Consider the following 13,648-nt stretch of genomic DNA (forward strand, 5'->3'; position numbering starts at 1 on the left):
ACAGTGTCTATCACTCAGTCACAGAGGTGAAGGAACATCAAGAATAATATAATCCAATGGGCAAAATCAGTGGTCATCCAGTCTTTGTTCAGAAACTTTTAGTAAAAGATAATCCACTTACCCACTAAGACAGCCCATTACACTCATGGACTAGTAAGTTTTACCTCTCATAAGCAGATTTGACTTCCATAATTTCCACCCAAATCAGGTCCTAAATCCTCTGAGCAGATAAATAAGCCATAAACTCTCTGACCTCTTCTATAAAGAATATGCAAGCCAAAATACCTATTTCTCCTGGGTAACTCTCTCTCCCACGTTCTCCAGGGAATCCATCCTTCCCTCTGTCTCCCTTCTGGCCAGGAAGATTAGGAAGACCAGGTAAGCCTGGCTTGCCTGGCTTTACATCCTCCTCCCAGACAGGTACTGGGGGCCTGGTATTCTCATGAAGATATGGATCAAATTTCAACACATGAGCTAGGGAAGGAAAAGAGAAAGGCATTTGATTACTTTTGTTCTTTAGAGAGGACTAGAAGAAAGAGAGCCTGTAGACAAGGGTTCCAGAGAAATCTATTAGGGAGGAAATAGATCAGTATGGCCAAAGGAACAAGGCTACAGAGTAGGAATATCTAGGAATGAGGGAGGAGGGATGATAATTGGGACCTCTCAGTTCTTCTTCTACCTACCACTATAAACAAATCACTCAAATTCTTCTGGGCCTCAGTTTCCCCACATATGAGAATAATTATCTATGAATCCTGTTGCCATATGTTTGCTACCACAGATAGGGAAAGTGTTTTATTTCTTTGGAGGAAGGTGTTATATAATGTGTTGAGAATTGGACAAAGATTTGACTCTGGCTTGGGCGGCTAATTAAGTAGGATGCTATGAGGCAGGAAGATCAGGGCACAGGTCATGAAGAAGAGGAGCCTCATAGGGTTTCATTTCAGGCGTTTTTCTATCCTCTTAGCCTGGGTAGGAGAAGGTTTCAGGTCCCACTTGTTCAAATAGTCTAACTTTCAAAAGGAAAGAGTCACTGCCCTAGCTAGTCCCTAATCATTTGGAATATTGAGAAGAAGGTCTCCAAATGGGTGCAAATTACTAGATGAATTGTAGCAGCCCAGCCCATAGGCATTATGGGGAGACAAGGATTGTGAGTGAGCACATGGCCATCCTGTGCATGGCAATAAATTTTATTCCCAGCGTGGCTGAAGTTTAGGCGCGAAACCTTGCTTTCCTTTGTCTCACTCTCCCGGGGATAATAACCCCACCTTCACCTTGTCATAAGTTGCATTATCCAATGGGAATACCCCAGGTAACTCATCCATATGTATTGAGGTATCATATAACTGTTCAATATGTATTGAGCTGTCAAGATTATAAATAAACGAGCCGCAGTCAGCTCCGCCCACTTGGAGGACATCCACAGGTTTGAAGGAACATCTTCTCCCCTGTCTCTCTCCTCTCTATCTTTCTCACTAAGGCCTGGTCTTTAGGCCAGGCCTGCCTTACTTCCTCTCTCTCTTTCTCCTAATGCTACCTAGCATTATCTACCTCCTGTAGTTTCTGATCTCCTTTCCATCTGAGCTAGCATTATCCTCTGACCAGTGTAGTGTTAAATTGAGATCATTGGGTGGGATAGCCTGGATAATAACACCCAGTGGTCGGAGCGGCTGTGGCTCTTAAAAATAATAATTGTCTACTGACTCAATTATTCACATCTCTAAAGTCGGCTCGTTCACGCCCTTCGCGGGATCTAAAACTTCTACTCTATCTCTATCTTCTCACCCTTGCAGCCTCTCGCAGGCCGGGAGGCTACATGAATGACCCTGGGCAAATGGTTTAACTTCTCAATCTCAGTTTCCCAATATGTAAAATGTGGATAATAATAGCATCTACATCACAGAGTTGTTGGAGAATCAAATAAGATCATGCAAGGACTTTGTAAAACTTCAATCAAGATATGAAGATGACTCTTAGTTGTTTTGTTATTATTACTTACTCTGAATCAACTGCTCACAAGCCTGGCTGACCAACTGGTAAATGGTTGCAAGGGACTGAGGTTCTCCCTAAGAAGCAAACATCATTATTTCTGTACAGCATAACAATACGATAAGAATTTAATCTGCAGAGAATTGGAAATTTCGGCTCAGTTAGTGAGCCATTAAAGTTTTAAATGGGTAGTGCTACAGACTGTATTAGGAATAGCAATAATGATCAGATAACTACCTTTCTATTACAAGGTATATTCTTCACATATAGGAGTCTGGGGGGAGCAGCAACATGAAACCAAAAAAGTTTAAGCTTTTATCCTTTTCCTTTTCTGGGATCATCTATGCTGCTCATCTATAAAATGGGGATGAGGACATCTTATAGGCCTTTGGTATGTGGTAGGCATGAACAAGATGATGTATGTAATATGCTTTGGAAACTGTAAGCTATATTCTAAATTACTCTGTAAACCGTAAAGTGCTTTATTATTATTGTCGTTGCTGCTATGACTAATATAACTGACATTGCATGATTCCACATGCCTTGAGAACTGGCAAGAAACACAAAATCTGGATTGTAAGGCAGGCATAGTCTTTGTCAGGATTGCTGATCAGAAATGGAACAGGACAGCAAAAGGTCTCACCTTTTCTCCTCGTTCTCCTTTGGGCCCAGGAAGTCCCTAAACAGGACGGGAAGAAAGCCTTTATTATCATTATCAAAATTTTCAAAATTCTCAGGGATCTGGAAGGAATCAAGAGGAAAACTCAGCTGAGAGTGTCTGGGGTCTGAATCTCACTCACGATGACTGCACCTATGATCCTGTGGCCCCATCTAGCACAGAGGCATTCTTTGTGCCCTAAGTTCTTACTTTTTAGAGGATGGAAAAGCCCCCTCCTGAAAGCCCCTTATCCTGGCACCCTTTACCTACCCAGGGCTTGCTGTTCCCCTGTCTTTCTAGTTTCAGTCTAATGCTTCCTGAGTAGAAATGGGGAGAGAGAGATAGAGATAGACCAACACACACAGACAGATAGACAGAGAAAGAGACAGTGAGAGACAGAATGAGAATGAGAATGTATTCAGGCAAAAGCACACACACAGCAAAAGGCTTGGAGAATGTAAGTATGGCACATAAGTATTCCTGCGTTTGCTTGTGAGTGTGTAAATACACAGGGAGAAGCTGGGAAAATGAAATCCACTGTGCTTTGTGTTTGGATGTGGACTGCATGGATGTGGGTAAAGATTTGAGGAAAGGTACATTGATACCTAGAGAAAAGTTTGGGGTACAAAATGCAGTATGCTCATTCAAGCTATTGCCCTAGCCTTGGCCTGAGTAAATCAGTCTTCTGGCCTAATTCAAATTTTTAGGAAATGCTTGGATTGGCAGAAAATAGCTGGATTTTCTTTTTGGAGAATACAGGCAAAGAGAATGAGGAAAAGATGATGAGCCTTTTCAAAGTGGAAGGACAGAGACCTAAAGAGGGTATAAAAGAGTAAAAGCCTAGTCCTGTGTCTTCACTTCCATAGAATAAAAAGAGGGGAATCTCTGAATCTAAAAGAAATAAATTTAGGACAAATAAAAAGCTGTCCTACTTCAAGTAGATGAGAGTCAATTTAGGGACTCAGTGCCTCAGTGTTGCACAGGCTGGAAATAAAAATGGCTTGCAATAAAATTTACGCACATTCACGTCTGTCTCATCTTCAAATTTTCTAGAACTCTGTCCTCAAGACTTTGGCTCTGACAGACACTTTAAAAATATCTATTGAGTGAATGGGCTGGTAATGAAGGATGTTCAGGGGTCTTTGTTGACATTCCCAACCTTCAGAGAGGATGATGGGAAACATAGCACAACCTCTTCCATTCTTTCCTGGTCCCTCCCTCCTGTCCTAACTCCCCATGATGCCACCTTCCCCCTCCCACCCTCAGTTAAAATACAAAACTTTAGGGGCCTTGGGGGCACTGCTGACATTCTGGCATTTGCTTCTCCCACTGGGTACTCAGTTTCAGAGCTCTACCACAGATGCAGGACACACTGATTGTAGTAACCCCTAGGCACAAGTTTGTGGCAAACTACCCTCTGCCTCACCTGAGGACATCCAGAGAGAGGCAAGCCTCCAAAGGTCCTCTCCTCGGGAAGGAGGAATGTCATGCATGTGGCTTTTTGCCAGATTTGGGCAAGATACTGACTCCAGGCAAAATCTCTGCCACCTCCTCATTGGGCACTTATTCCAAGAGCTAGGGGCCTCTGGTGCATGTACAGCATGAGTAATTGGGGACTGCTGCAAGGTACAAGGACTTAGTGGGAACCATCTAGCTTTCCAATTCAAGAGACAAAGCCAAGGACCCCTTCCTCCCGGCACCCCATGTCCAACTATGGATAGAGAACCACAGTGGGTCTTGATGATATATGATCATTGCTCTAAACCCAAGAACCCAGAGCCCAGCCTATCCAGGTCTGTTCCTCTTTAAATAAATCTGATACAGACAATTCTAAGCTTTCCTAATAGCTATCTTAGTGTGGGGTGCTGCTGAAGCTTTTCTTTAAAAAGAAATTCTTTTAGAGAGAAATAGCCTAGGTCATAAAAATAGGATATCATTCCCAAAAGTTACATTACATATCACTTTTCTACAACCCATGAAGGGAGATAAATCCATGAAATTTCCATAACATCCACACCATTCTATTTTCCCAAGTCCCAGCCCCCTACCCCTACCGAGAAGCCTTGGGATTCAGATGCTCCATACTTACTGTGGGTCCCACATCTCCAGGAGAGCCCTTCTCCCCATTGATGCCTCTGGCACCAGCTATTCCTTGAAAGCCCTGCAAATGGCAACAGACATCACAATTTCTCAACACACACAAGACTAGTCCCCTTGATTTCAAGTCCAGCACTCTATTCACTGTGCCTTTAGGGATCACTGTTCAAGGTAACTCCCCAGGACTTCAGTCTTGCATGGGGTTCCCCTTTCTGGCTCAAGAACTTACAAGAACTCCCCACTGCCTGTAGTGCAGAGTCTAGACTTTGTAGCATAATGTTCAAGGCTCTCCGGAATCTAACCCTACCATATCTATGACTGCTCTCTCACGTGAACTTTCTCTTCCAACCAAATCAGTCTTTTCACTATTCCTGGAATATCAACCTGAGTTTCTTCATCTGTAATATGGGCAGGGAGGTTGGTCATGGTCATGGTCCACATCATGGAAAACCCATGCCATGTTCATTACCATCTACATGCCTTTTCTTATGCTACATTTCCTACCTGTGATGCTTTCCCCCACCTTTCCAATTGTTGTTCACTTATTTCATTCGTGTCCTACTTTTCATGATCCCATTTAGAGTTTTTGGCAAAGATACTAGAGTGGTTTTCCATTTCCTTCTCCATCTCATTTTATATGTGAGGGAACTGAGACAGACATGGTTAGGGGCATATAGTTAGGAGGTGACTGGGCCAAATTTGAACCCTATTCTTCCTGATGTCAGGTCTAGAGCTCTATCCTCTTCACTACCTAGTTAAACTGCTTTGCTTTTCTCCAAATCTATCCATTATTCAAAGCCTGATTCCATTCTGACCTCTTTCATGAAGGTTTGCTGATCTAAAGAACTCAATCTTTGTTCCACAGTGACGTGAAATCAAGGTTAGTCATGTTTTAAAAAGAGGTGTGGAGAGATTATGAAGCAGGAATGGAAGATGGCAAGGGGTCACCTCAACTATTGGGGGAAAGTAGGTTCTGAAGTGGTAAAACATAGGACTTAGAATCAGGAAACCTCAATTCACATCTTACCTCAGACACTTGTTAGCTTTGTGACCCTTGGCAAATTACTCAGGTTCTCCTATGTAAATTGGGGATACTAATAGCACCTATCTCACAGGTTGTTAGGAAGAGCAATGAATATGTAAAGTGCATTGCAAACTTCAAAGCACTATAAAATTGCTAGCTCTTAAATACCACTGTACCATAGGGCAGTTGGGTGTCCCAGTGGACAGAGAACTATGTCAGGAGTCAGGAAGGCCCAATTTCAAATCTGGCCTCAGACACTTACTATTTGTGTGACCCTGGGCAAGTCACTTAATCCTATTTGCCTCAGTTTCCTCATCTGAAAAATGAACAGGAGAAGGGAAAGGAAAACCATACCAATGTTTTTGCCAAGAAAACCCCAAATGGGGTCACAAAGATTTGGGTACTACTGAAATGATTGAACAACAAGTAACAAGTACCATGGTATCCCTGTGAATTTAAAAACTATTCCACTCTAATCAGACCTTACTTTAGAAGATCTGATTTAGCTATTTCGTGATAAGTAACAATGGAGATACTTGGTTTAACAGGATCAAGTCTTGGGAACTCTACATTTCTCCACCCTTCTCTGTTTAGCAAGGTCAGGAATGTCTGCTCCATACTCAAAGATTTAATTATCTGAGAAAATGGCCTTCAACTGACATGTGTAGAAAACAGCAGACAGACCCCTGGGCTGTCCTAAGTCAAACTAAGCTATCATTGGTACAGATGAGATGCAGGAAAGTGATGTAAAACCATCTACATAAAGCACGTCACTGGCTCTCTTCGCCATCTTTCCCTGGAGAGGCATCTCTGGCTGGCAGCATGCTAGGCATTCCAACATCTTGGAGTGGTGGTAGTTATTTGTCTGGGTTTGGCGGTGAGTTTGCCCTTGAGCTGATTCAGGTTCAGGCATCTTGGCTGAGCCCTTTTGGAGTTCAGGCTGATTCCTTCCTCCTTCACACTCCAAAACCTTACTTTCTAGATCTCCTAATCTTCCCACCTGGTACTAGATACTAGCCAGGAAGGAGAAATCCTACTCCTTTTCCTTCTTCCTTCTTCTTAATCTCCTACACTATATCAATTAAATCACCATAAACTTTCCAGCTGACTTGGGTATTTTATTATTTGGGATTTTCCCTGGTGACCAATTAAATTTAGATTTTAAGTCACAACGCTAAAATTATCCTTTACATTCCTTAGATATTAAAAGAACAAGAGGAAAAACTTCAGTTCATTGGTCTGGTCTTCTACATGGAATTCATGGGAAATCATGGACAAGAATTATAGAAAATGAGAAAGAAATGGAGGAGAGATTCCCTTTTCACTGCAGAAGCAGCATCCACACTGTTTTGGATCTGCCAAAGCATTGATGCATCTTATTTACTAATTAAGAGAAAAAACATAATGTAATAGAAAGAGTATTAGCTCTTGTAGCAGAGGGATTGAGTTCAAATCCTACATCTGATGCTTACTACCAATATGACCTTGGATAAATCACTGGACCTCACTGAATTTCAGTTTATTTATCTGTGAAATGAGGGCAATTGGACTAGAAGCCCACATTGGTCCCTTTCACATCTGGAATTATGATTCTCTTCCATGTTGGAGAATCTTGTATTCTCAAGCACACTGGGAGACTTGAAGGCAGGATTTGCCTGTGTCTTCTCTTCCTCACTTCCCCCTAAGCTAGAGAGCTTATGAGTTCCCTAAGGATGAGAGCCATATTTACTCCTACACTCTCTCCCATAGTATAGCCAAGTAGGCACCAAGTAGGCATTGGAAATAATGGTTGAACTAATTCATCAGGCCCTATATAATGGTTGCTCCCTCCTCTTATTATTTTTCTGTGCTCTTCCTACCATTCCTCCCCTCTAGCTCCTCCCTTCCCCACAAAGCCCCATGTACTCATGAAACATCTAATAATTACTTCAATGCTAGTGAATTGCCTAATAATGAACAGCAACAAAAATTCTGATTAGGTCTTTAAAGGCCCCAAATTGCTTAGGTTGCTACAGGAAATTAAAAGTGAGGATGACATCATGGAAGATGGTGACCCCTCCTTTCCTGAAATCCTCTACCACATGGCCCCTCCCCACCAAAAAAGACTAAATCCTGGGCTGGAGAAGCTATGGGGCTAACCCTGGGGGCATTGCTGATGTTCCAATGTTTTATTCTTTTGTTCTTGTTTCAAAGTTCCCCACACAGTGCCCCCAGCATCCCGGAGGCAAGGAGCCAGAGAAATCCAATAGAGAAAGGAAATCGCTGGAAGATTTGGAGTTTGGGGGCCACAGACTGACAGCCTGTCCACCAAAGTTCCCCAGATGGAAGAGTGACAGGCTGTTACTCACTGAACAGGATTTCATCTCCACATTCCCCCAGTGCTGTGATCCTTCTGACAGGAGCATGAGAGGCATTTGGCTCAAGGACCCCAGGGAGTTTCTGCTCTCATCTTTATTCTTTTTCCTCTACCTCCTCCCCTCTACATTCTGCCTCTATGTGTACAGGGAAGGAGAGAGATGAAAAGATGCAGAGGAATTGAAACAGAAAGGGGAAGGAGAGAGAGAAAAGGAAACAGGAAGAGGAAGGATAGGGGGAAATAAAGGGGGAAGGGAGGGATGGAGAAGGAGTGAGAGAAGGGGATGGGGAAAAATGGGGGAAGGGAGAGATGAAGGAGTAAGAGAAGGGAATGGGAAAAAAGAAAGGGGAAAAGGAAGGATGAAGAAGTGAGAAAAGGGGAATGGGAAAAAGAAAGGGGGAAGGGAGGGATGGAAGATAATGGGAAAAAGGAAAAAGGAAAGTTTGAAGGAGTGAGAGAAGGGGACTAGGAAAAAGAAAAGGGGAAGGGAAGGATGTAGAGGGAAGAAGAAGAAGGGGAAAACAGGGAGGGCAAGAAAAGGATAAGGGAAAGGAGAAGAGGGAAAAGAAAAAGGGAGAAAGGGAAGAAGGGAAGGGGAGCAGCAGGGAAAGGGAAATAGACAAAGAAGAGGAAGGGAAAGAAAAGAAGAGGGAGACTCAGGCCTTTTGTCTTACCCTTGGGCCAGGAGGTCCTGGAAAGCCAGCTGTACCTTCAAATCCCCTCATTCCCTAGAAATAAAAATCAGGATATAAGGATTAGGTCTGAAATTGAGGGGTGGGGAGGAGTCAGGACAAGTCTGCAGACACACACACTTATATAACACACAACACACACTCTGACACTTCACTTTCTGGTTTACTGTCTCTGAGGCACCAATCAATATGTTAAAAGCATTTTTACCTTTGGACCTTGGAGGCCATGTCTCCCAGGGGGCCCTTGGTGGCCAGGGTGGCCCTGTGGGAAGAAACCCTCAGAATATGAGTGTAGAGGAAGAAGGGTCAGTCTCTGGACTCTCTAAGAATCAAATGATCCAAAGTTCCTAGACTTTCTGGGAAATATATTTCTAGGTAGTAAGGAAGGTTCCCATCATCCCTAGCCCAATTCCCAGATGATGCATCCATTCTGCACATAGTACCTGTAGGCCTGGATGTCCAATGTCCCCTTTCTCACCTTTGAGCCCTGGGGGACCCTGTATAGGAACAAAACAATAGGATTCTTTCCTACAATTGCCCTTGATAGATTTTGTGTGCATAAATAGTCAAGAAATTGGAAAATAGGAAAGGAACACATCGATGGCTGCGTAATGGGCTCAGGCAGGGGTGGGGGGGAGGAAGTATTATTACCTACCACAGGTCCCTGAACAGTGAGACCTTGAGTCCCTGGCGACCCCTGCTGGCCTCCAGGGCCCTCTGGTCCAGTCTGTCCAGGTGGACCTGGCTCTCCCTGAGGACAGAGAGGAGATGAAAGGTGAAGTCACATCCTTTCTCACCAATTCTACAATAGACCCCAAAAGCCTCTACTTTGTGACACAATCAAAGCCAAAACTCTTCAGTTAGGTATTTCAAAATCTTCTACAATCTACAATTGACTTTAAATTCTATCACAATCCAAAGGGAACCTTCTCCTCCAGCTAAAACATGATCCTCATGGAAGGAAGCTAAATACAAATTTCATGCTCTTCACCAAAGAGAAGCTAGGTGAGGCATTGGACAAAGTGCCAGGCCTGGAGTTGAGAAGACCTGAGTTCAAATAGGACCTCAGATACTTGTTGCTATGCAACCCTGGGGAAGTCATCTAACCCATTTGCTTCAGTTTTCTCATCTGTAAAATGGGCATAACCCTGTCTCAAAGCCCATTGGGGACTTCCGGTTAAGATGGCGGCTTAGAGAAAGCTAAAGTTCAGATCTCCGGAAAACCCTTCCCAACCGATCTCAAACTATAAGCTCCTAAGGCGCCGAAATTCAAAATGATCAACAGCATAGACCCTGGGAATCCTCCTCCTGGACCTGGACCTGGATCAAAAGGTACGGCTCCCCTCAAAAGCCAGAACCCGAGATCACTCGGACCTAAGGGGTAGGAGTGCAGAGTCCAAGGCTCCGGGAAGCCGCGGCCCCGCCCCCCTCAGAGAGCAGGGTAGTCTAAAACAACAGCAACCTTCAGGGTGGGCAAGACAGCCTCAACAGCTGGATCCTGCTATCCAAGTCTCAGTGAAAGTCACTGCCCTCGGAGCTCCGGGAAGCGGAGACTCCTTCCCCCGCAGAGAGCAGGGTCGTCTGAAACAACAGCAACCCTCAGGGCCAACAAAACAGCCTCACAGCCAGCTATTCTGAAGGCAACTTCCGGAAAGCAACCTGACCCAGTCCAGTCGAAGGGGCACCTTAGCAGCAGGGAAGCAGATAGAGCCGGGGGAGAGTGTGGCCCCCTGGTCCGACCCTTCCATTCCAGTTCCAGTGAAAGTCATTGCCGGAAGGCATACTCAATTTAACCCAGGGAAAGCTCATAGAACCGACAATCTGCCCAGGACTAAAGCCTCTGAACACCAGACAGAGATAAGAAAATCTAGTCCTCCCCATTCAGAGATGGCAAACTCCACAGAAGCACAGAAGCCCCAAAATCCCAAGAAAAATAAGAAGAAAGGGGCGACTTTGGACACATTCTATGGAACCAAAATACAAAATACAGAGGAGATAGAAGATGATGCACAAGAAAATGCTCCGAAACCTTCCAAAGGAAATGGAAACTCTCCACAAACACATGAAGAATTTGAATCAGAAATGACCAAAAAGATGGAAGCCTTCTGGGAGGAAAAGTGGGAAATAATGCAAAAGAAATTCACGCATCTACAAAACCAGTTTGACCAAAGTGAAAAGGAAAACCAGGCTTTAAAGGCCAGAATCAGGCAGCTGGAAGACAACGATCGTGTAAAAGAGCAAGAATTAATAAAGCAAAGCCAAAATACCAAGAAATTAGAAGAGAACATAAAATATCTCACCAACAAGGTGACAGATCTGGAAAATAGAGGGAGAAGAGATAATTTAAGAATAATTGGACTTCCAGAAAAGCCAGAAATAAACACCAAACTCGACATTGTGATACAAGATATAATCAAAGAAAATTGTCCAGAGATTCTAGAACAAGGGGGCAATACAGCCACTGACAGAGCTCACAGAACACCTTCTACACTAAACCCCCAAAAGACAACTCCCAGGAATGTAATTGCCAAATTCCAAAGCTATCAAACAAAAGAAAAAATCCTACAGGAAGCCAGAAAAAGACAATTTAGATATAAAGGAATGCCAATCAGGGTCACACAAGACCTTGCAAGTTCTACTCTGAATGATCGTAAGGCATGGAACATGATCTTCAGAAAGGCAAGAGAGCTGGGTCTCCAACCAAGAATCAGCTACCCAGCAAAACTGACTATATACTTCCAAGGGAAAGTATGGGCATTCAACAAAATAGAAGACTTCCAACTTTTTGCAAAGAAAAGACCAGAGCTCTGTGGAAAGTTTGATACCAAAAAACAAAGAGCAAGGAATACCGGAAAAGGTAAATATTAAGGAAAGGGGGAAAATGTTATCTTCTTCTTTTACTCAAACTCTCTTCTATAAGGACTACATTTATATCAATCTATGTATATACTAATATGTGGGGAAAATGTAATGTATAAATAGGGGGTAAAGAAAGACCAAATAGAATAATCTTTCTCACACAAAGATTCACATGGGAAGGGGAGGGGAAGAAAACTCCTATAAGAAGAGAGGAAGAGAGGGTTTTTTACTTAAACCTTAATCTCAGGGAAATCAACTCTGAGAGGGAAAAACATCCAGATCCATTGGGATCTTGAATTCTATCTTACCCAACAAGGGTAGGGAGAAGGGAAAACCAAGGGGGGGGAGGGGGAGAGGGAAAACAAAAAGGGAGGGAAAGAGAGGGGAGAGGGGGAGGGAACAAAAAGGGAGGGACTAAAAAGGGAAACATCAAGGGAGGGGACAAGGGGGACTGATTCAAAGTAAATCACTGGACTAAAAGGTAGAGCCGAAGAAGAAAAGGTTAGAATTAGGGAAGGCTATCAAAATGCCAGGGAGTCCACAAATGACAATCATAACTTTGAATGTGAATGGGATGAACTCACCCATAAAACGTAGACGAATAGCAGAATGGATTAGAATCCAAAACCCTACCATATGTTGTCTTCAAGAAACACACATGAGGTGGGTTGACACCCACAAGGTCAGAATTAAAGGATGGAGTAAGACCTTCTGGGCCTCAACTGACAGAAAGAAGGCAGGAGTGGTAATCATGATATCTGATAAAGCCAAAGCAAAAATAGACCTGATCAAAAGGGATAGGGAAGGTAATTATATTTTGTTAAAAGGGACTTTAGACAATGAGGAAATATCATTAATCAACATGTATGCACCAAATAATATAGCACCCAAATTTTTAATGGAGAAACTAGGAGAATTAAAGGAAGAAATAGACAGTAAAACCATATTAGTGGGAGACTTAAACCAACCATTATCAAATTTAGATAAATCAAATCAAAAAATAAATAAAAAAGAGGTAAAAGAAGTGAATGAAATCTTAGAAACATTAGAATTAATAGACATATGGAGAAAAATAAATAGGGATAAAAAGGAATACACCTTCTTCTCAGCACCACATGGCACATTCACAAAAATTGACCATACATTAGGTCACAGAAACATAGCACACAAATGCAGAAAAGCAGAAATAATGAATGCAGCCTTCTCAGATCACAAGGCAATAAAAATAATGATTAGTAATGGTACATGGAAAACCAAATCTAAAACCAATTGGAAATTAAACAATATGATACTCCAAAATCATTTAGTTAAAGAAGAAATCATAGAAACAATTAATAATTTCATCAAGGAAAATGACAACGGCGAGACATCCTTTCAAACCTTTTGGGATGCAGCCAAAGCTGTAAGCAGAGGTAAATTCATATCCCTGAATGCTTATATTAACAAACTAGGGAGAGCAGAGATCAATCAATTGGAAATGAAAATGAAAAAACTCGAAAGTGATCAAATTAAAACCCCCCAGCAGAAAACCAAACTAGAAATCCTAAAAATTAAGGGAGAAATTAATAAAATCGAAAGTGATAGAACTATTGATTTAATAAATAAGACAAAAAGCTTGTACTTTGAAAAAACAAACAAAATAGACAAAGTACTGGTCAATCTAATTAAAAAAAGGAAGGAAGAAAAGCAAATTAATAGCATTAAAGATGAAAAGGGGGACAGCACCTCCGATGAAGAGGAAATTAAGGCAATCATTAGAAATTACTTTGCCCAATTATATGGCAATAAATACACCAATTTAGGAGATATGGATGAATATATACAAAAATACAAACTGCCTAGACTAACAGAAGAGGAAATAGAATTCTTAAATAATCCCATATCAGAAAATGAAATCCAACAAGCCATCAAAGAACTTCCTAAGAAAAAATCCCCAGGGCCTGATGGATTCACCAGTGAATTTTATCAAACAT

General features: G+C 42.4%; 1 protein-coding gene across 4 annotated transcripts in view; it reads right to left on the reverse strand.

The window, feature by feature from the left end:
* The window catches only part of COL20A1 (collagen type XX alpha 1 chain), a 127,450-nt gene that overhangs the window by 5,700 nt on the left and 108,102 nt on the right, over nt 1-13,648 (reverse strand). For 2 of the 4 annotated variants that reach the window (XM_056812838.1, XM_056812841.1), the window contains 8 exons: nt 9,472-9,567; nt 9,260-9,313; nt 9,025-9,078; nt 8,799-8,852; nt 4,737-4,808; nt 2,633-2,668; nt 2,000-2,066; nt 286-474 (listed from right to left, as the gene is read on the reverse strand). In XM_056812838.1, the coding sequence (XP_056668816.1) occupies nt 286-474; nt 2,000-2,066; nt 2,633-2,668; nt 4,737-4,808; nt 8,799-8,852; nt 9,025-9,078; nt 9,260-9,313; nt 9,472-9,567 (622 nt within the window). Of the gene's footprint in view, nt 1-285; nt 475-1,999; nt 2,067-2,632; nt 2,669-4,736; nt 4,809-8,798; nt 8,853-9,024; nt 9,079-9,259; nt 9,314-9,471; nt 9,568-13,648 lie in introns of those variants that run through there. The other 2 variants (XM_056812840.1, XR_008915410.1) reach the window with 2 other exon arrangements.

This window comes from Monodelphis domestica, chromosome 1 (assembly GCF_027887165.1).
Source record: "Monodelphis domestica isolate mMonDom1 chromosome 1, mMonDom1.pri, whole genome shotgun sequence".
In the NCBI taxonomy this organism is placed as follows: domain Eukaryota; kingdom Metazoa; phylum Chordata; class Mammalia; order Didelphimorphia; family Didelphidae; genus Monodelphis; species Monodelphis domestica.